At 46.8% G+C, this 22,347-nt stretch overlaps 7 protein-coding genes and 1 non-coding gene across 8 annotated transcripts; 6 read left to right on the plus strand and 2 right to left on the minus strand.

Moving 5' to 3' along the window:
• Window positions 1–155: 155 nt before the first annotated feature.
• On the plus strand, window positions 156–2,474 carry CTF18 (Ctf18p; the record flags this gene model as incomplete). Its single annotated transcript, XM_022818545.1, has 1 exon — window positions 156–2,474. The coding sequence occupies one exon, from the start codon at window positions 156–158 to the stop codon at window positions 2,472–2,474; it is 2,319 nt and encodes a 772-aa protein (XP_022675201.1).
• Window positions 2,475–2,709: 235 nt separating this feature from the next.
• KLMA_R302 lies at window positions 2,710–2,785 on the plus strand. Its single transcript has one exon. It is a non-coding gene; the product is annotated as a tRNA-Val (tRNA).
• A 1,307-nt stretch (window positions 2,786–4,092) lies between these two features.
• On the plus strand, window positions 4,093–7,974 carry TY1B-DR6 (gag-pol fusion protein; the record flags this gene model as incomplete). The annotated part of the gene is made up of 1 exon (XM_022818546.1): window positions 4,093–7,974. One exon carries the CDS (start codon window positions 4,093–4,095, stop codon window positions 7,972–7,974), a length of 3,882 nt encoding a protein of 1,293 aa, XP_022675202.1.
• A 481-nt stretch (window positions 7,975–8,455) lies between these two features.
• YAP3 (basic leucine zipper domain-containing protein) lies at window positions 8,456–9,634 on the plus strand (the record flags this gene model as incomplete). Its single annotated transcript, XM_022818547.1, has 1 exon — window positions 8,456–9,634. The coding sequence occupies one exon, from the start codon at window positions 8,456–8,458 to the stop codon at window positions 9,632–9,634; it is 1,179 nt and encodes a 392-aa protein (XP_022675203.1).
• Window positions 9,635–9,976: 342 nt separating this feature from the next.
• CUE2 (Cue2p) lies at window positions 9,977–11,209 on the plus strand (the record flags this gene model as incomplete). The annotated part of the gene is made up of 1 exon (XM_022818548.1): window positions 9,977–11,209. The coding sequence occupies one exon, from the start codon at window positions 9,977–9,979 to the stop codon at window positions 11,207–11,209; it is 1,233 nt and encodes a 410-aa protein (XP_022675204.1).
• Window positions 11,210–11,461: 252 nt separating this feature from the next.
• On the plus strand, window positions 11,462–13,120 carry MIF2 (Mif2p; the record flags this gene model as incomplete). The annotated part of the gene is made up of 1 exon (XM_022818549.1): window positions 11,462–13,120. The coding sequence occupies one exon, from the start codon at window positions 11,462–11,464 to the stop codon at window positions 13,118–13,120; it is 1,659 nt and encodes a 552-aa protein (XP_022675205.1).
• A 204-nt stretch (window positions 13,121–13,324) lies between these two features.
• On the minus strand, window positions 13,325–16,687 carry STE20 (mitogen-activated protein kinase kinase kinase kinase STE20; the record flags this gene model as incomplete). Its single annotated transcript, XM_022818550.1, has 1 exon — window positions 13,325–16,687. One exon carries the CDS (start codon window positions 16,685–16,687, stop codon window positions 13,325–13,327), a length of 3,363 nt encoding a protein of 1,120 aa, XP_022675206.1.
• Window positions 16,688–17,504: 817 nt separating this feature from the next.
• Window positions 17,505–21,959, minus strand: UFD4 (putative ubiquitin-protein ligase UFD4; the record flags this gene model as incomplete). The annotated part of the gene is made up of 1 exon (XM_022818552.1): window positions 17,505–21,959. One exon carries the CDS (start codon window positions 21,957–21,959, stop codon window positions 17,505–17,507), a length of 4,455 nt encoding a protein of 1,484 aa, XP_022675207.1.
• Window positions 21,960–22,347: the final 388 nt, after the last annotated feature.

The following is a 22,347-nucleotide window of genomic DNA, read 5'->3' on the forward strand; positions in this document are numbered from 1 at the left end:
GCGTATATATAAAGGCGGCAAACAGGCGGCAAAAAGAGGACCTGACCTTTTTTCCTTTCCTTTACTTTCCTGAGATTTAGCCGCCGAACTTTATCAAGTATATTCTTATTTCATACAAAAAGGTATACACATAGTACAGATCTAGTACCTTCATCATGCCTGCACCACTGCCCACATTCACCGCGCGCGCCAGCGACTCGGTGCTGCAGGTGCACGAGTTTGATCCCTCTGCGAAACGCTTCGTGTCTGCATCCGGCCAAACAGTTTCTCTCCGCAAACGGAAACCAGCACACGCGGCGCTAGTGGAGGGCCAGACGACGTGGACCTCGGACGAGTCGTACGGCGTGAACGTGAATACGCTGTTGGATCGCATTGAGGGGGGGACTCCCTTGGAGAGACCTGCGGATACACCCGCGAATGAATCGTCTGGCCTTGCCAATGGCAAGGCCAGCGGCAAGGCTAGTGCCTCGGCTAATGCCTCGGCTAATGGCACCCTGTGGACGGAGAAGTGGCGCCCGCACAAGTTTCTCGATCTTGTGGGAAACGAGCACACGAACAGGCGGATCCTTGCGTGGCTCAGGCAATGGGCGCCCACGGTATTTGACGAGCCATTGCCGGACGCATTGCCAAATGCATCTGGAAATGGCAATGGCAACGCCTCTGGAGCAGACGACACCACACCCATGGACCCGCTGGGCCGCCCGACCAAACGGATCCTGCTGATCCACGGCCCACCGGGCGTGGGAAAGACTAGTGTGTCGCATGTGGTTGCGCGCCAGGCTGGGTACAGCGTGGTAGAGATCAACGCGAGCGACGAGCGTGCCGGCGAGCGCGTGCGTCTCAAGGTCCAGAACGCGCTGTTCAACCACACGTTCAACAGCAAGCCCGTGTGTCTTGTGGCGGACGAGATCGACGGGAGTGTTGAGAACGGGTTCATCAGGGTGTTGCTGGACATAATCAAATCGGACTCGAACGCAACCAAAGAGATGGTCTTGGGAGGGGGCGGCAGGGCCAGAGGTAAAGCTAGGGCCAGAGGTAAATCCCAGGGCAAGAACAAGAACAAGAATCAGCTGCTCACGCGGCCCATTGTAGCCATCTGCAACAATTTGTACGCGCCGGCGCTCGAGAAGCTGAGACCCCATTGCGAGATCATAGCGTTCCGCAAGCCTTCGGAAACCGCGTTGCTCGAGCGTCTCGAGCTCGTGTGCAAGACCGAAAGGGTCCCCGTGTCCAAAGCGTACCTGAAAGACCTTGCCGTGTTGTCGCAGGGCGATGTGAGGAACTGTCTCAACAATTTGCAATTTAGAGCGCGTGCCACTACTAGTACGGGCACTACTAGTAGTGGCCCAGATGATGGTAAGGATATTGCCATTTCGTGGTACCGTATATGTAACTCGGTGTTCAGGAAGAACCCGCACATGGAGCCCGAGGTGCAGCTTTCGCATTTGCTCAAGGATGTGGAGACGAGCGGCAACCACGAGCGGGTCGTGGAAGGGTGCTGGACGATGTACCCTGAGACTCGTTACAGCGACCATGGTGTCTCGAAACCTGCGCGTATTTCCGATTGGTTATTTTTCCACGACCGGATGTTCCAGTCGTTGTTTGAGCATAACGGCGAGCTGGTGCGGTACTGTTCGTTCACGCCGTTACAATTCTTTGTTTTGTTTGCCGATAATGCGAATAAGGAGGGGACGAACAATAACAATGGGAGAAGTAGAGACGGTGGGACGACGACGACGAGTCCCGGTGGTGTTACGAGTCTGTTTGAGCTGCGCGAGGCGGAGCGTGCGTGCATGAACCTGCTGGACGTGGTGAGGTCGCGGCTTTCGGTGCACTCGCAAGTGTACACGACGAAACGGTCGCTGCTGGGGGAGACGTTGCCTGCGGTGGAGGATCTGATATCTGTGGATCTGAGCCGGATCCGCGACGTTCCTACGAGACAACGGTGTGTCGATACCGTGTTGCCATTGTTCCACGACTTTCGGTTGCGGATACAAGAACAGACGCAGGGGAGTATTAACTCTTCCTCGTCTTATACGCATCTTTTGGTAGTGGACCCGCCGCTTGACGAGCTGGTGCTGATGGACGAGAAGAGACGGCGAGACGTTGTTACGAAGAAACCCGCGGCGCTAAAGTTTTCGTTGGCGAAGCTCGAAGAAGAGCGGATCAAGAAACGGGCGTTGAAGGCGGTTGCCGATGAGAAGAGAGAGCAGAGCGAGCAGAAGCGCCGCAGGATGGAGGCAGGTACTAGTGGTGGTGCCACAGGCACTACTACTGGTACTAGTACTAGTACTAGTACAAGTACTGGCAACTTCATGGAGCAGTACAACTCCATCAAGAAGCGAGAAGTCACGCCCGAGGCCAAGGACACGGCATCGGAGTCGCGTATCTGGGTCAAGTACAAGGAAGGGTTCTCGAACGCGGTGCGCAAGAACGTTACGTGGTCCCAGCTCTGGGAGGGGCCAGGGTCCTAGCCGAGGCCTTAGCCGGGGTCCTAGTACATACATTTACATAGACAATCGAGACTGTTGGTTTACACTACTTCACTATTTCACTGTTTCACCATTATTATCCTTGCTGCTCCAACTGCTGCTTTCCACGTTTAAAAGTCGACATCTGTTCCAAAGAGAGAGAACTAATATTACAGGGCATCACGAGCACATGCACAGCACACTACTGCCCAACTATAACCTCTGGCATTCAAGAAGTTGGTTTCGTGGTCTAGTCGGTTATGGCATCTGCTTAACACGCAGAACGTCCCCAGTTCGATCCTGGGCGAAATCAAATTCCTTTTATTTTTTGCGGATAAAATCCTTCCTTTTTGCTGCCCCGGGTAACAGGTGAAATACTTCCCCCGGGTAACATAGTGTCTCCCCCGTGATTGTTGACGATAATGGGTTACCCGATTATCGAATATTCCAGATCTCTAACTCTCATGTTTCAAGACACGTATATAAGGATCGATAGCCACTAGTAGAAGGACACCTTCTACTGACTACATCTAGATAGACTAGAGATAGAGGAGAAGAGATATAGAGAAGACTAGGTAGAGGGATATATCATCAATCTCTGTATTACACAAGAAATCAGGGTAATCTCCTAAAAAGATGACCCAGATTCAACATGGTAGCGCCGCGTTCTACGATCCAGAGGAATATCGCAAGATGTTCATAAACTCGAAAGGGATGTTCCAAACGGTGAACATCAAAGAAGTATTACCAGATGAAGAACCTGAGGGTATGATTAAAGGAAAGTATATGATAATTAGAGGTATTCCTGACTCCTCTGCTGAACATCAGATAGCAATAACAATCGTCGAAAATGAAGAAATGTATCAGTCATGGTTAATTGATCTATACCGTTACCTTCACCGTCATAACGTTGATAATGCCATGACACCTAAGGAACTTAAGCTTCCTAAGTCCCTTACTGCAAACCAGAGATTCTGGTTACGGGATGTCAATGAACAATGTGTACACATATCTAAAATGCCAACATGGTTGGAGCATGAGCTCGAGGGTTTATATACCTCAGATGATCGTTTATTGAACGTCTTGACATACACAAGAGTCAAGTATGACCCTGAAAGATTGTATGAAGAAATCTGTGGTTTCAGATTACAGAAATATTATAAATTGGAAAATGTGGAAAGAATTTTACAAAACTTCAATGAAAGACTGGAATTAGCACGATTGCCATCTCTAGAACCGCTATTGGTTGAACGGGCAATCGAAGGAATGATGGTGACAAAGGATAGAAATGGAAGATTTCATAACTTTGCACACTTAGAACCAAGATTAACTCACATAATTGCAGAGATTCGTGAAAAAATAGCCGACGAGAAGTTCTATCTCCACAGAAATGAAAGTATGAGAACCAACGATGTCGGTAAAAAGGTTCATAAACCTTACAACAAGTTTAGCAATAAACCAAACAACAACAAAAACTTCACCAAGAAGTCCAACGTTAAACAAAGCACACCTAAGGTTGACGACAAAAACGAATCCAAAACTGTAGCTAATCTTAGGCATTGATTCAGTACCACTTATTCAAGCTGATCCCATAGACATAGTGTCTGGCAAATATGACCTCATGCTTGACACGGGAGCACAAATATCAGTGGTTACTGACTTGAAACTACTCCACAACTACACCAGCAACATTACAAGAAACATAACAGCCGCCAACATGGGAACATTAAACACTATGGGCGAAGGAATATTGATATTACGTTTATCCAATAACGTAGTAGTTCAATTCCCGGCTGTATACTCAGAAGAAACACCCTCAAATATTTTAAGCGTAATGCAATTAACAGCTAAACAAAAGATTACGGTAGATTTCTACCAAAGAAAGATGCTAGTCCAGGATCACAATATCAATATCGATATTATTCACCGAAATGGATTCTATTGGCTATCGAGTGAGTATCTGGTTCTAAATGAGACAAATATCCACTCGCCAGCCGATGACGATTCCCCGGTAAGTATTTCGTTGTGTCACATAAGAGAGAACACAGTACCTAAGAAAAAATGGTCATTAGAGTTCATACATAACTTATTGGCACACGTCAATATAAAACAAATTAGGAAATCAATCTCCAATGGTGATATACGATTCATAAAACTTGAAGACATAGATTGGTCTGATATGAACTCGTTTACTTGCCAATATTGTAACATTGGTAAAGGGAAATTCCATGATCACTTCACAGATAGTAGAGACGTTTATATGAAGAAGTTCAAAAAGTTTGAATATCTTCATACTGATATCATGGGTCCATTCCGAGAGGATAACACTATCCCACCGAACTATCTAATAACGTTTAGTGATGAGGTAACAAAGTATCGATGGATATTCCCAATGTCCCTGGCCTCAGAACATCAAGTGTCTGCTATCATGCGGAAACTAATATCAAATATAAGAACACAACAGGGAGTTCGAGTAAAGGAGATCCTAATGGATCAAGGCTCCCAATATACTGGACGAATGGTCCGAGACCTATTGGATGAATTTGGTATAGAAGGAAAATATACGTCTACAGGCGATAAACGTTCAAACGGAGTAGCTGAAAGGCTCAACCGTACATTATTAGATGATGCTAGAACACTTCTAGCAAGTGCCAACCTTCCAGAATTTTTATGGTACGATGCAGCTGAATTTGCAGTTATCGTTCGGAATTCGATGCATATGAGAAAACTCGACGGATCTCCGAATATGGCAGCAGGTCTCGGCGGTATCGCTATCAACAAGATATTACCATTTGGGCAACCGGTGGTAGTATACTATAACACTGGCAAGAAAACGTTGCCACGAGGTAAAATAGTTTATGCACTACACCCAGCCAAACAATCCTATGGCTATACTTTCTACGATCCTAGTTCAAAGCAAACTATGGAGACTACTAACTATAAAATCATTAACACCATCCAAGGTGACTACCTCAATAGCGAGGAAAACCTTGATACCTTGAATCAAGTAGATGACATCGTAAGACAGAGATCAAACGATCCATCTACAGATTCACAACGTCATATCACGCACAGGAATCAGCGTGAACAGGATTATATATCCCAAGAGCGGGATCCTACTGACGAACCCCAACAACCAGAGTCCGACTCAACTGAGACTCATGGTAATTACCTAAGAACTCATAAGAACGAGTTTCAAAAGGGTATAGCGACCCATACATTAGGAAAGGATTCGAGATACCCAGTTCGAAATTCTTCGGACGTACCATCGCAATCACCACAGGAAGTACAGGAAACACTTCCAGTTGCGCTATCCCCTGCATCACCTCCCAATAACATATTTATTAGTCAAGAGCGACTAATGGAGGAGGAAGCACGGTCGGTAAAGCATCCGACAAAGCATGTTCCTGCCGAGAATGGCAAACGACCAGCGCAACGGGATGAACTTGGTGTCTCTACCAAAAGGCCGAACACTAAGGCGTCCCCAGAACAATGTTCACCTATACCTGAACACTTGTCGCATAACGACGACACCACAGATACCTCTTCACTCAATGAGGAGGAACGCCGATCACTCTATGACAAATTATCTGCCAAATACAGAGATTCCTCGATTGAACTTCAATCTACGGACTCTCTGTACGGGGGTGGAGGATCTGACATAGGCGATCTAAGTAACCCAGATAAACAAATAATGGGTATTATCAGCTGTACTAAAACAGAGCTGAAGATTAATGATTCGAAGTCGGATCAAAATCATGAACATCAAATCGATGCCATCGTAAACATGCTGATACAGGAAAATCCTGTACAGACCTACGACAACATAAAGCACGAAAATCGTGTGAAGATCCCATTAGTGAACTCACTGAAAATGGTTAGGTCTTTACCAAACACGAAGATCGATCGTTCTTTATCTTATTCACAAGCAATAACAAAGAACAGTAACCATCAAGAGAGGGAAGCCTTCAAGGAAGCTTACGACAGTGAGATCGCACAACTCATGAGAAGAGGTACATGGGATACAACAGAGGTTGATATAAAGTCAATTGAACCACACAAACTATTGAACACAATGTTCATATTTACTACCAAAAGAGATGGTAGAAAGAAATGCAGACTAGTAGTAAGGGGAGACCTGCAACACTGGTCTACATATGAGAAACATCTAGAGTCCAATACCATACACCATTATGCTCTAATGACAATATTGAGCGTAGCACTCGAAGAAAACATGATTGTCAAACAGTTAGACATCACTGCTGCTTATTTGTATGCAGACCTCAAAGAGGAACTGTATATAAGAACCCCTCCTCATATGAAAATGCCAAATAAAGCATTCAGATTAAGGAAGTCTCTTTATGGATTAAAGCAGAGTGATGCAAATTGGTACGGGACAATCACTTCGTTCCTTAAGGAAAGATGTGGCCTGAAAGAGGATAAAATATGGTCCTGTGTGTTCACAAAAGAACCACCATTGTCCATCATCGTTTGCATCTTTGTCGATGACATCATTGTTACCGGGAAGGATACGCAAGAAATAGAAAGATTCTTAGAACAACTAAGATCGACATACGAGACAAAACTCGTTCATGATGGTAAAATGGGAGAAGATGGAACCGCCAGGTACGATATACTTGGACTAGACTTGGAATACAAAAGAAATGGATACATGAAATTCGGAATGTTAGACATATTGTCTCACAAATTACCGCTTTTGAATTTACCACTGAGAGAAGGTTCTAGGTACAACCAAGCTCCAGTTTCCTCAAGTTCCGAACCACCAAAGGTGGATAAGAATCTTTATGTAACCGAAAAGGATTACAAGTCAAATGTGAAAAAGCTACAACAAGTAGTGGGATTACTATCATATGTTGCACATAAATTTAGGTTTGAAGCATTATATCACGTAAATGTTCTTGCTCAGTATCAATTGTACCCCACTGATGAAGTCATGAAATGGGCAAACGAGTCAGTACAATACTTCTGGAACACAAAGGAAAAGCGTCTAGTATGGACAAAAAACAAGACTCCAGTAGACTATGAATTCACAATAATATCTGATGCATCGGATAGATGCGAACCTGAAGGAAAGTCCAGACTAGGATGGTTTTACGAGATCTACGGTCACAAAATTTCGGCCAGATCGACAAAATCAAGTTATGTATGTGATTCATCTACTGGTGCTGAGATATGTGCGATGAAAGAAGCTACGAAGTTCGACTTTGCAATAAGTGCATTGTTATTCACCTTAACAGGAAAGAGACCAAGAGTTAGACTACTATCAGATAACAAACCTGCGTTAGGTAGGATCACCAACCCTAACTCCACTGTGTCCCCATTCAAACCTACGTTTACAAGAACAATGGAATTAAGAGAAAAACATAATGAAGGTCTATGTGATTTCACATATATTCCTACAGAACAAAATGTAGCGGATATACTGACGAAAGTATTGTCAGCAAAGAGATTCAATCGATTAACAAATGGATGGTTGATATAGTACCTTTAAACATATCGAGTTACGGGGGTGTGTTGACGATAATGGGTTACCCGATTATCGAATATTCCAGATCTCTAACTCTCATGTTTCAAGACACGTATATAAGGATCGATAGCCACTAGTAGAAGGACACCTTCTACTGACTACATCTAGATAGACTAGAGATAGAGGAGAAGAGATATAGAGAAGACTAGGTAGAGGGATATATCATCAATCTCTGTATTACACAAGAAATCAGGGTAATCTCCTAAAAAGATGACCCAGATTCAACAGTGATCACACGTGACCGCATTTCTTTTTCCTTTCTTTTCTGTGCTCTTCTTCTGCTTTTTTCCCTGGGCCAAGCAAGGCTAAGGCCAGGGCATTACCAGGGCACTAGCAAGACATTATTACATTACCAAGGTGTATCCCAGGTGTGTCCCAGGTATATTCCAGGTGTTACTTCTACCACCAGGACAAGCCGTGTCAAGTACCCCAGAAAATGAGCTACATATCCGGCCAACAGGGCCCATTCGACGACCAGATGCTAAGGATCGGTGCATCAGACAACTACTTTCTATCACCACCACCGTACGGTGGTGGTCCAGATAGTACTGGTACTAGTACCAGTACCAGCCATAGCCATGGCTTAGGCCATGGCCCTGGCTCTGGCTCTGGTCCTGGCTCTGGCCCAGGCATGGCCAGTGCCAGTGCCTCAGCTATATCGATGGACAGCGAACTCAACCTGAGTTTCTTGCAGCACCCGGGGCTCGATGTGCACGTCAAAGAAGAAGACCAAGGGTTCCCAGTACTTATGGGAGGCCCGCTTTCCAATGGCATGGCCAGGGGCCATTCCATGGTGGAATCCGTACCGGATTCCATAACAGACTCGATGAGCCGTCGCAACAACAATGGCGACTCGTCATACACATCGCCAATGTCGTCGGGCCAAGGCCAGGGCCAGGGCAATGGCTCGGCCAGCCAGACGGCTGGCCAAGGCCAAGGCCAAGACAAATCCGAGTCATCCGGAATGAAGGCGGATTCAGAGGAGGAACAGATCCGCAGGAAACGTGCGATGAACCGTGCGGCCCAGAAAGCGTTTCGCGAGCGGAAAGAGGCCCGTGTCAAGCAGTTGGAGCAACAGTTGAAGGATTCGGAGCGCGACCGCGAGCAGTTGCTGAGCGAGCTCGAGGACCTGCGCAAACACAACATCGAGATGCACGCAGAAAACAGAATTCTTCTCCAGACGAAGTCGGCGGGGATGCCGGGGGTGCCAGGGGTGCCAGGGCGTCTGCCCTTGGCCCAGGGACTGGGCCAGGGTCAGGGCCAAGGCATTAGCCAATCCATACCCCAAGACCTTGGCCTTGGGGCTGGCCCCGGCACCTGCCCCACCAAGTTCACGTTCCCATCTAAAAGAGACTTTGTAGAAGAACTCATCGACCTCCAGGACCAGACCTACGACGCAGAAACCGTCTCGCGCACACAGCCCGTCAACTACTCCCACGACGGCCAGGAAATGATGACCATCTCGGCCACCTGGGAGTACCTCCACAAGGTTTCCGAGCGCATCGACTTTGACTTGTCGCTCGTGATGTGCAAGTTGAAGGGCAAGCAGGTTTGTCACGGCAAGGGGCCATCCTTTTATAAGAGTGATGTGGACAGGTACATCCAGGAGGCCTAGGCAAGTCCTGGCCTTGGCCAGGGCGAGCCGTTGCCAGAGGCCACTCCACTTCCTACTTCCTAGTGTATATACCTTTTTATACTACCCATACCCCAGGCTAACACAGGCTGATCAAGGATCAATCCTCTACTCACTTCACCCAGGGCCATGGCAATGGCCATGGCCACTGCCATTGCCATGGCTTAATCATTGCCAATGTCTTTCCTTCTTGATGTTCTTATTCTTGTTCTTCTTCTTCCTCTTGAAGCACCATTGTTAATGTATATACCATTACACAGTGGATTATACAGTTGACTATACAGTGGATTACACAGTGGAGTATACACACACCCCCACCACAACATGGACGACTCGGCCGTTCATACCTTGGCCCAGCTGTTCCCCGATGCGACCCAAACCAAGCTCCGAAACGCGCTTGCTAGCGCTCAGGGCGACCCAAACCTAGCATCGACGATCTTGCTCAGCGAGATGAGCATGGGCAGACAAGGCGAAACAGTGGCCCAGCTGGCGAGCATGTTCCCTGACAAGCCCCGGGCCGTGCTCCAGCGGGTGCTCGAGGACTCTGGGAGTCTGGACGCTGCTGTGGAGGTGTTACTGGGGGATGCCTCTGGCGATTCATTTGGTGATGCATTTGGCGATGCCTTGCCAAAGGCATTGCCAAATAAGAGAGAGGCCACTAACCAGGCCTCTGGAAAGGCCAGAGGCCTGGCCACCAGCCAGGATAGTGGACCTGCCATTGTGCAGAAGTATGGCTACGTTTCCAAGCGTGTAGCTGAGGACTTGTGCGCCCAGTATTCCGATCCCATTAGAGCGTTGATCCAGTTGGTGTACACAGGTACTAGAGGTACTAGCACCTCTAATACAGGTACCAGTACAGGTACAAGTACAGCTACTAATACAAGTGATGACCTCTCCGACCTGCTCCACTCGCCCCGGCTCAGCTCCATCAGCCCTCGCTTCCTCGAGAAGGCCCTCGAGTACTTCCACGGCGACCACGAGCGCACCGCTGCCTTGCTCATCCTCATCGCAGAGCACAACTACGGCAAGCACACGGGGTACTACAGGGTGGAGCCGGGACCAGGACCAGGACCAGGACCAGGCACTTCATCCATCAGGCAAGGCACTTCATCTGCCAGGTCCCAAATCAAACCCAGGTTTAGTCCCAGCCCCAGCACCAGTACCATCCCCAAAGCCATCTCTAGCCCCATAAATGGGACTAGAGATGGGACTAGAGATGGGACTAGAGATGGGCCTGAAGCTGGGGATGAGCCTCAGACCCTCGACTTCCACGGCTGGCTCCCCGAAGACGCTGCCAACACCGCTGCCCAACGGCTCGCGCGCTGGTGGGCCACAGAACTCGCCCAAAGAGAGCTCAACAACACCAGGCTCAACCAGATCGAAGCAGTGCACGTCTCTCCAGTGACCCTCGTCACCGGTAGAGGCCTCCACAGCACTGGAGGCGTCCCAAGAGTCCGCATTCGCGTCCAAAGAATGCTCGATGAGCTTAATTACGTGTATATAGAAGAGCCATCGCGTTTTACAGTGACGGGAAGGAGAAGGATTCGCCAGAGGTAGGGCCAGGCATGGCCCAGGCATAGCCTGGGGTATGCCTGGGGTATGCCCCAGGTCTGGCCCTAACCAGGGCCACACCTATGGCCATTCCCTGGAGTCACCTTGTATATCCTTTATAAATGTAAACATTAAATCACCAAACTCTTCACCAATTCTTCACCAATTCTTCTCTTCTCTTCAATAGAGAAAACAGACACCAGACAGCCCCCAGACAGCCCCCAGACAAGCAGTAATACACCAGTGAAAGCACCCAGCATGGACTACATGAACCTGGGCGTCCGCTCGCGGAAAACAGGGCTCACCGTCGACAAGCTGGTGCCCAAAGACGAGTATTCGATGGAAAACATCGATGACTTTTTTAAAGAGGGGGATAAGACGGGGCCAGGCCTTGGGCCAGGCCCTGCATCTACCAGAACCAGGCCTGGGCATGGCCCAGGGCAAGCCCTGGACCCTAGAACAACCTCTGGCCCCGGCCAGGGCCCAGGGCAAAGCTCTTTTGATGCGTTCAAGATCCCATCAACAGTGCCAGAACCAGGCACTTCCCCAGCCCCAGGCACTCCAGAGAACCAGACCTCCGACCAATGGTTCCCAGATGTGAATGAGATGCCTGAGGTGCCCCATGACTCCCCAGGGACCCCTGGCAGCCCTGGGACCCCTCAAAAACGTTTCATTCGCGAACAAGATGTTGACTCCTATGACTCCCCCGATAGTGACCCCTCCATCAGGCTCACGCCCGAGCAGGACTACAGAGACGTGCCAGACCTCGTGGACGACGGCGAAACCACCCGCGACACCTCGCTCTCCGAAGAACACGTCCTGCTCGAAGACGAACTCGACGACGATTTCAGACCGGAAACTGACATCGACACAGAATACCGGGACGGTTCTACAGATGGCTCTACAGATGATACTTCAGATGATACTTCAGATGACGACTCTGACCACCCTGAAGATAGTGACTCTGACCACCCTGAAGATAGTGACTCTGACTCCTCCCTCATCCAAGCGCAAGCAAAAGAACTCTTGCAAAACGAAAAGCCCACGGCCTCGGCCACAGGCGGCGTCCGAAGGTCCACCAGAATCAGAGTGGCCCCGCTAGAGTTCTGGAGAAACGAAAAAGTCGTCTACAAGCGCAGCTCCAACAAGCCAGTGCTCGAAATCGACAAGATTATCACCTACGACCACGACCAGGACGAAGAAGAAGAACAGTTTCTCAAAAATAATAAGCGTTCCAAGACCCAGGCCCAGGGCCAGGCCCAGGCCCAAGCCAAGACCAAATCAAGACCATACAACTACATACCCTCAGGCAGACCAAGAGGACGGCCCAGAAAGAATAAGCCCCCGGAACAAGAAGAAGGAGAAAAATCTGGCAACGCCCGTATACTACAAGAAATAAAAAACGGAACCTACCCGAACGCCCAATGGCTCCAGCACGGCGTCTACCAATCCACCGTTAACGTCTCAGCAGACGAGAAAAAGGACCAAGACATACTCGCGTTCGCCCCAGGTCTCGCCCAAGCGGAACAGGTCACCTCTTCAAACAACGATAAGTTCACGCTTGCCATCTTGTTCGACAAACACAAAGAACGGTTCGCTAGCGGGATCTTGAAAATCCCCGTAGACGGGGCCAAAACTCTCGCTAACGCCCATAACGCATTCATCAACTTCTACGTCATCCAAGGTATAGTCGAGGTCACTGTCGAAAACAAAAAGTTCATATGTACCAAGGGCTCCTCGTTCCAAATCCCAGCTTTCAACAACTATGGTTTCACCAACAAGGGCATGGATAACGCTGATCTATATTTCGTGCAGGTAACGGTGCCAGAAACCTTCGACGGGTCGCAAGAACCAGGATCAGAAGCAGACGACACGTCAGATAAGTCCTCCAGCAACATGAGTCTAACAACGACCTAGTCTGGAATATATATATATATATATACACATATATAAAATGTAATATTAACGAATAACCAAAGGCTAAACCAAGGCTAAGCTAAAGCAAAGTAAAAATAAAGTAAAATAAAAATATAAACATAAACATAATAATAATAATACTAATACTAACTGTATAAACGTCCTGTGGGTTCTCCTTCTCCTACTACTTTTTTTTCTTTCTTCTCACTGACCATGGCCTCTCGCTTCCTCTTCATCTTCCTCATCTTCCATGCTTTCAGCCAACTTCTTCATCCTGGCCAACTTCACCAAGGGAGCAAGAGAGATGTTTTCTTCCGCAATTTCAGTGATGAACGGATGGTCCAGTAGTTCAAGCGCAGTCCCTCTTTCTTCCGGATCCACCGTCAAACACAAGTTCAAGAAAGATGCCATCGTGTCGCTCAGATTCTCAGGATCCTTCAACTTGGGCGTACCGTTTGTAGCAATCAAATACAAGGCTCTCAACGGAGTTTCGTTCAAATACGGAGGCTCTCCCTCGATCATCTCAATAATCATGATACCAAGCGACCATATATCGACCTTGGGCCCGTACTCTTTCCGAGAAACAACTTCAGGTGCCATCCAGTAAGGTGTACCAACCATTGTGGTTCTCTTCAAGTTCACCTCGTTGATCTGTGCACAGAAACCGAAATCCGTTAGCTTGATGTCACCGTTCATCGAAAGTAAAATGTTGTCCGACTTGATATCCCTATGAATAACACCTTTGGAGTGCAAAAATTGTAAACCCTTGAGCGTTTCTCTGCAAACAGCACCTATTTGGCCCTCGGTCAGTATACAGTGTGTAACAACATCCGTTAACGAACCACCTTCCATGTACTCCATCACAACCCAAAGATCGCCTTTGAAAAGGTACGAGTCGATGAAATTCACAATGTTGTTGTGCTTGCTGCCCTTCATCACCAAGATTTCGTTCACAATCAAGTCCTTCTTTGGTTGTTTCTCCAAGTTCATCTGTTTAATGGCAACAGCCGCATTGGTGCCCAGCTCATACGCAGTATAAACACCACCGGATGCACCTTGGCCAATCTTGATGAGATTCTTGTACAACTTGCTTGGATCTCCAGCAGTGCAAATCTCCAACAACTTCGCCTGGATCTGTTGGTTCTTCCTTCTTCTATCTTCTCTCTTCTTTTCTTGTGCCGTTCTTGCTTGTGCTCCTTGCGTGTTTCCCCCATCACCACCAGAAGAGTGTGCACTACTACTGCTCACCCCACCAGGAATTGGCGGTGGAGGTACTTGTTGTTCCGATGGAATCACGGGCGTATGCTGCTGCTGCTGCTTTGGAGGAGTAGGCGCTGCTCTAGTTGGTTGTAAAGTAACAGGTTTTTCCGCTGCTTTAGGAATTGGTGGTAACGGTTGCTCGCTCTTGAAAGAGTTTAGTCTTTTCGTAAATGAGAACCCGCTACTCGAATTCAACGTGTCGCTGCGCTGCACCTTTGGAGTCCCATGCGTGATCGAATTGATCGGAGAAGGTATCTCCACTTTACGGCTAACAGAAGAAGAACCTTGAGGTTTTGGTGCAGGCCTCGTTGGAATAAACTTTTCGTTGTTTGCAGCTTCACCAAATTCGTTTGTAAGTAATGGTGATTGTAAGTTGCTGGTGTTGTTGCTATGGTATACCGGCTCGTTGATGATGCTATTATTGTTGTTGTAGTGGTTGCCGTTAACATTGTCTAGGAAAGACGCGTTTGGTTGGAGTGGAGGCGTAGTGAACTTTTGTACGTGTGTTGCCGATGGAGTCCTGAAAGAGGGTGTAGATGCAATATTGGTACCAGACCCTCCTCCTACTTTGAAAGTTTTGAAGACTTTATCTTCACCTGACGTCTCTGTAACGTCCTGGTAGAATTTAACTATATCCATAACCGCTTGTGGGTGTTGCTGTTGCTCCTTCATAGTAATACCACTAGATGTCAAAAGTTTTTCCCACTCATTTGGTAAACCAGTATACTCTCCGGTTTTCGCATCGACACCAACGTGGTATACGTGCTTTGGATCATAAGGCGTAGAGATTTTGAAACCCCCGCTTCCAGTGGAATTAACACCACCACCACCACTTGAAGACCGTTTCTCCGAATGTGAGTTCCTCTTGATGTTTTGAACAAAAGTCGAAAACACACCTTTCTTCTTTGCTCCACTTTTCCTCTTTGTATCGCCAGAAGAAGAAGTTGACGAGTTAGAATTTCTTTGCGAATGGTCTGGTGTGCCATGTTGACTCTTGACGTTTTTCCTCAAAGAGGTGAATGGAGACGAAATACTTCTAAACGGCGACCGCGACCCAGTTACCGGCGTTTGAAATTGGCTCTGGCTCTGGCTCTGGTTTTGACCCTGGCTTTGACCCTGGTTTTCAAAGAAGTTATTCATCATAACCGGTGTCTTGAGCGGTTGCTGATCCTCGGAAGTATTTTTCTTTTCCAAGTTTGGGTATGTGTGCGGTTGCTCTTCTTCAGGTATCACATCATGCGTGCTCACATGCTTGAACTGTTCTGCAGAAGAGTTGCCTGTTCTACCAAGACTTTCCGACGACGTCGAAAGCGCATCGTTCGTTCTTGTCTCATACAGACCACTGTTGCTGTTACTGTTGCTGTTGCTATTACTATTGTTGTTACTGTTTCTGTTGCCAATGGCTTCCGTAATGGGTGTTGTAACATTTGGAGAGTCTGAATGGTGTTTTGAATTCAAAACATCATTGCTGAGATCCAAACCTGCGCCGAAACTGGAGAAATCCGACATTACTCGGCCCCCGTTCGACATTCTTCCGATATTTTGTGATGACGAGCCCACTATGGTAGAGTTCGTCTTATCTCCAATTATAGAGTCCACGGTTCCCGGTGTCTCTTTAAGAGTTATGTTGTTCCCATCGGGACCTGCGTTATAATTATTGCTAATATCATCGTCATCGTCGTCGTCATTTGATAGTGTATTTCGGTCTGCATCAGATATGCTTCCGCTCAAAACAGAACTGGAAGATACCCTTGTAAACTGTATGGGCTCATCCAACGTCGGCTGCTGGGCATCGTTCCCATTATCAAGGTCATGCTCGTTTTCACGTTCACTCTCACTCTCACTTTCGCCTGGGTTCCCATTCCCATTCTCATAGCCACGCTTCTTCTCTGATTCTCCCGCGTCCTCCTCCTGGTCGCTGCTCACTATATGGCTCGCATTCCCCAAGAGATCTGAAACCGCAGCTGCTGGAACCGTTGGTTTACCCGGATCCATAGACTTGTAATCCGAAAGATCCTTCACGAATCGGTCCCCGACAGACTCCTGTAATCCCTTCACATCAAGACTACCTGGCGCACGCGGCAACCCCAGTGTATCTGAAGCACTCTGCTGCTTTTTACCCTGTGTCTTTCCTATAAGCACGTTCTCATCTTCTCCATTCGAAACACCAACCTCCACATTCCCAATCTTTTGTTCTGCTTCTTCCTGTTTTTTCGAACCGCCATCATCTCCAACTCCAACACTACGAGACCCAAACGTCCCCGGCAGCAGTTCCGAACTGTACTCACTTGCGTTCGTCATTGTCATAGCACACAAAAATCAAACTAATAAATCAATCAATCAATCAATTAATTTGGTTAAAACAAAGCTGAAACAAAAACAGAATAAAAATTTTGGCACCAATGATGATATCAAATATTTTGCGAACCCGAGTATACACTTGATTGCACTCTATCTATCACTTTGAAACTTTCTGCTTGGCTCCTTAATTTCAGAACTCAAAAATAAAAAAAAAAACCCAACGATTCTCGCTATATTCAATCCTGAAAATCTTATCGTCCGTTATATAGCACTCCCTGGAACATCCAAATGTATCCAAATCCTATCTCAATTGCTCTTGCCGCCAATCACAATCACAATTCCAAATTTCCAAAATCCAAAATCACACTATTAAAAACAAATCCAATTAATAAAACAAACAACAATTTCACCGTCCTGCAGAATTATCGAAGCCCCAAATCACTATCAAAGTTCAATTCCTGGTTTCACAATCTGATCTGGCTATCTAATACCAACTCTAGCCGTCTTAACGCTTCGCACTTCCTCTAAAACTACTGATTTACCTTTCAAATGTGTAGTGAGGTAAAAGCGTTAATCCATGTTTCTTTGTATTTTCACGTTTTTCGACAATTTCAAAGTTAAGAGTAAAGCATGTCATGTTGGACGAAGTGAAGTTCTCAGAGATCTGGGACGGATCGGGAGGCAGTGGGTGAAGCAGTGGGGGATCCTGGGGGGGATCCTGGGGAATCCTGGGGGATCTGTTGGCCAGTGTGTCATGCATATGTGTATTTACATATATAATTATATATATACTATAGTATACCATAGTATACTATTTTCACACTCATGACAATAAGAACGCACCGGATCCCTCGGTCATTGCCTGCACTAGACGGTTCCTTAGCATTGTTTTGTCCGAATACTTTGGGAGTTTCAAGTAGTTGGCACACGTCATGACACTGGGCAAGCACTCGTCTGGAGACGTGTTGTCGTCTGGATGTTTTAGGACGACGGTGAACTTTGGTTTCAAGTTCTTGAACCCTCCTAGTGGGAGTTTGGGCGAGCCTGTGATGAATTGCAAGAACAAGCGTCTTTCCTGGGGCGAGAACGTTGCAAGAGTGTGGATGAGGTTTGTTATTGTGGGGGAATCCATGGAGTAGCCGTGGTCTGCGTGTATGCAGGAGAATAGTGTTTCTGCAGACCAGTCCTCTTCTACAGCACCGAATAGGCCCGAGAGCTCTTCTGGGGTGAGGATGAGGAGCGAGGAGTATGGGAACGACTTCGAGAAGCCCGTGACAAAGGCGTTGAGCTGGCGCTGGATTCCCTTGGCCAAGATCTGGTCGAAGATGCGGATCAAGTATTCCTCGACGTTTTCCGAACTCACCAGGATCTTGGACCCGCCCTCGAGCAATTCCACGTTGTAACCGGGAAGCATGAAGTATAGATCGAGACTCTCGATGGATGGATCTTTCCTGTTTTCATACAAGAAGCGCAACGATTTGCCTAGTTGTGGGTCAACAAGCTGGATCATGTTGATGCACGTTTCGAAATCTTGCAAATCGAGTTGCTCACCCCTGCATTGCTTATGCATGAGCTCGAAAAACACCTCGTTGAATCTGAAGTCTAGAATACGGTTATCCTGCATCGAGCGGGCTACAAACGTACCAAGGTTTTCGAATAGTTTGAGTACCTTGCCGTTCTCCTCTTCTTCGGCACCCACCAAGGGTCCCGGGAATAACGTGTTTGTAACGTATTTTTCCTCCAAGTCATAAGCTTCAGTACTATCTATTCTCCACATGTTCAAGCTTTTCCTTGCGAATTCTTTGGACATTAGTGAGTAAAACTCAAGCGTGGGTCCCAAACCTGTACCTTCCTCGTCTTTATACTCGATTTCTAGCACGTTCGGAGAGGACCCGTACTTCTCCAAGATCTTGATACCAGACAAGAAAAGAGTTTCTCTCGACACTCTGAGCTTGTGTCTGGTTAATCTGCCCAGCTGGTTTAATGGGTTGTCGGCTGAGTTGCTGCTGTTACCGCTGCTGCTGTTGCTATCAAGTAGTTTTTCTCTCCAGTACTGAATCAATCTTCCGTACCCATACGACGTGTTCTGCAAGAAAGTTATCCTGGTATCAAAGGGGAACAAAAACCCATAGTTTCTTGTAATGTCAAGAACCCAGTTAGGTAATACGCCGCATGCAACAATCAATGGCTCTTCTAACTGTCTTGAAAGCTTTGCGCTGATCTTGGAGTTCACGTAGGCTGATGCAGGCACCGATTTATGCAATGAGCACTTCAACACGGTCAAAATACTCTTCACTGGTTTTAGGTCAGCGCTTTCAAAAGCACTATCTGGGTATAACGATTTCAATTTGTGCGTTTCAGTCTTCTTTGCGATTTTTCTGAATTTGAAAGTGGGCACATTAGTCCAAATGCTTGATGTAGGCTGCCCTTCCCTCATGGCCTCTTTGAACACAGCAGAATATATGGTCGAAGATTGATCTAAGGGCTTGCCGTTTAATGAGAACTCAAAGTCGATTTTTTCAAGCTCCTTGGCCATACTTACTGGGTTTATCTGACTGCTTAACCGGCTCATGGTAGGTATAATTGTGCTTAAAAATTCTGATTGAATAATCTTGTGCTTCAAAAAGTCGTCTAAAGTTTTCAAAGATGCAACACAATGCACAGCAATGACAACATCTCTAAGGTTCTCTGGAATCATGTTACCTAAAGTTTTGGTACCCTCCTCTTCCTCTTCCTCTACCTCCTCATCTATTGCATCAGCACTAGAATCAAGGACAATTCTGATTTTCATTTGTTTAACCAAAGATGAACTTGGCGGTTCATTGTTACCAGTCCCTGCATCAAGGATAGCAAAGGATTCGGTTCTGGACAATGCGTTCTGTAGTAATTTTACGAAATCAGCAAGTCTATCCTCAAACACTTTTAAAAAGGTTTTACGCGACAGAGACTGCTTTGTTTCATCTCTTTCAAAGATGCTTGCCATTGCATCTACTAACCCGGTAGATATTAGTTCGAAACCGGATATGCTATAATTGTCATTAAACAATGTTGATTTTAGTTCAGCCCAGAACTCGGTCCAAAACTGTTCTGAATCTGCTGTTACGTTTAAGCCTTTCATTTTAGCAACTATAGCGTTGATATCAGATAGTTCAGTGGCAATCTCATCTACGTTTGACGAGAAAATCTCAACGAGACTGGTCGAAAACATAGAAATGTGTTTCATCAAATAGTAAGGGGTTAAGTGATCGTAAATGTTAATGCGGATTTTCCTTGGCTTAACAAACTCTGGAATGTTCATCTCGTCGTATTCCATTCTAAATGTATCCTTTTCGTCATTATCATCGTCTTCCGCACCATCGGACTCGGACCCAAAAATGGGGGTAGCATCCAAGTTAGTACCTTCCTCCTCCTCCTGCTCTTCATCATTATCATCCCCAGAAGCTCCAGCAGAAGCTCCAGCGGAAGCTCCAGCAGAATGTTTCTTTACCACTTCAGTATCATAATGTGACTTGAATGCAGCAAGGGCATCCGGGATACCTTCCTTTACTAGCTTGGTTAGGTACACTTCCGGGTTAGTAGACATCATGATGGATGCCAACGAAAGCAATGCTACCAAAATAGCGCCGGTCTCAGACTTGAGTTCTTGCGCACTAGCATGGCTGCCGTTTATCAGGCCCGATGAAATCAAGCTTATCACTGACGATGTATCAACGTCGGAGTTACGGGGGATGCAAGTGAAGATCCTAGCTAATGCAGCTAATACTGTATATCTAATCTTTGTATCTACAGTATTGGAGTATATCTCCACTAGGCACGGTATTAGCTGTGTGATTAGGTTCACAAAAGCCGTCTTTTTATCGTCAAAGGTGAAAACCTTGGTTTCGTCTGCGGTCAACACTTGGGAATCCTCGGTGGGGAGCAAAAGAAGGATAAACGTTGTAACGCAAAGCAAAAGCTCCTGAGGCACGTAGATCAACGTTTCGCCGAAACCCGAGGTCGCCTTTTTCTTGAAAGGTTGGAAAATGCTTTGAATCACATTCAGCAATTCGCAGTCCAACAAGATCTGTTTCGATAGCTCGGCATTGGTGGAAACCAAGAGGGACAAAATCGTCAACGTTTTTAGTGCAGATTCCCCCTCCAATTCGCCATCGGAGCAAAGCAACGAAAGGAACCGTTTCACCAACTCGATATCGAAAAGCGTCGAGAGCGATTTCTTATTCAATGACCCGGATATACTGTAAAGCGTTATGAGCACGGGTTTCAAGATCACGGGATTCGTGTTGTTCAAGAAGATAGTTTTCAAAGAAGGGAAAATCTCCGACACCATCTCGTAATCGCTCTCCTTGGCCCTTGCGCACGAGTTGGCTATAATGGACAAGGCTTTTTTCTGTGCATGCACCGTGAAAAAATCCAAGTACTGCAAACAGCACACCAACGACCCACTCCTCAATATCTCCAAGCCGTGCACCCTCGAAATGAACTCGAGAGTCTCCAAGACTTGTTCCGCCAAGTCTATGTAACTGATTTCGGCTAGCTTGCCCTTCAACACCTCTATAATATCCCTATCCACAGAAACCTCTATCATCTCGGGATTCATCTCGTAGCAGTTGTATAGACACCGGCACGCAATCAATTGCAACTCCAACTCCCCTTGCAAAAGCGGGCTCGACATCACATGAATCAACGCATCCATCAACTTCCCAGAAGGAATCACCCGCTCAGCAATCAACGGATTGATCATTAGCAACTGTTCCGCTAGCTCTCTGAGCGATTCCATAGCAATATACGGATCATCTTCCGCCTGAAGAACGTTCTCAATGAGCTTATAGTACCGCGTGCCCTCTCTACTCGACGATGTCGACGACATCCCCGACGAGAAAAACCCCTCAGACCTCCCAAGCTCCTGCAACAAGCTGGGCAACGACCTCCCAAACGCCCGCTCCTCGGAATCTGCCTCATCTCCAGACCTTTGTTCCGCTAATCGAGACACGATATCCTGGAGAAACGAAATCCGATCTCCACGCCTACCATTCCTCACTCCACGAATATCCCCATCTCCATCCAATTCTTCCTCTTCTGCCTCTTCCTCATCATCCCCAATCTCCTCTTCTTCTTCTTCCTCATCGTCATCCTCATCAGCATGGTGCACAAACCCTAAATCATCCTCATCTTCCGGATAAGAATACTCCCCGGATTCACCTTCATCACTCCTATCGCTGTTACCGTCATTATCATCCTCGTAAATGATATAATCGCCATCACCATCGTAGTAACTCATATTGGCCAACTAAACTAACCAACTTCACAAGATGATTCTCCACCAAAAAACAACCAATTTTCCTTCCTGGATCGCCTGTTTCCTATCTCAGCACACCTGAAACCACTACTACAGCCCTCTCGCACTGCAATAGCTCTCTGTTGCCCTGTTTTCCTCCCTTTTCTTGCTTGTAACAGGTAGTTTGCCATATAATATATACAGCTTATTACGTTTTTATTCCTTTGGTTTGAGGGGCGCCGGGGCAAAAATGCCGAGGGTATTCCTGGTCATGTGAGAGTCATGTGACGTCAAACAGGTCAGGTGACAATCACATGACCTGGAATAGAATTTCTTTTTTTGGAAAAAAAAGAAAAGCGCAAATTTTTCAAGCTGCTCATCGCATCGCATC

Source organism: Kluyveromyces marxianus, chromosome 3 (genome assembly GCF_001417885.1).
Source record: "Kluyveromyces marxianus DMKU3-1042 DNA, complete genome, chromosome 3".
NCBI classification, from domain to species: Eukaryota; Fungi; Ascomycota; class Saccharomycetes; order Saccharomycetales; family Saccharomycetaceae; genus Kluyveromyces; species Kluyveromyces marxianus.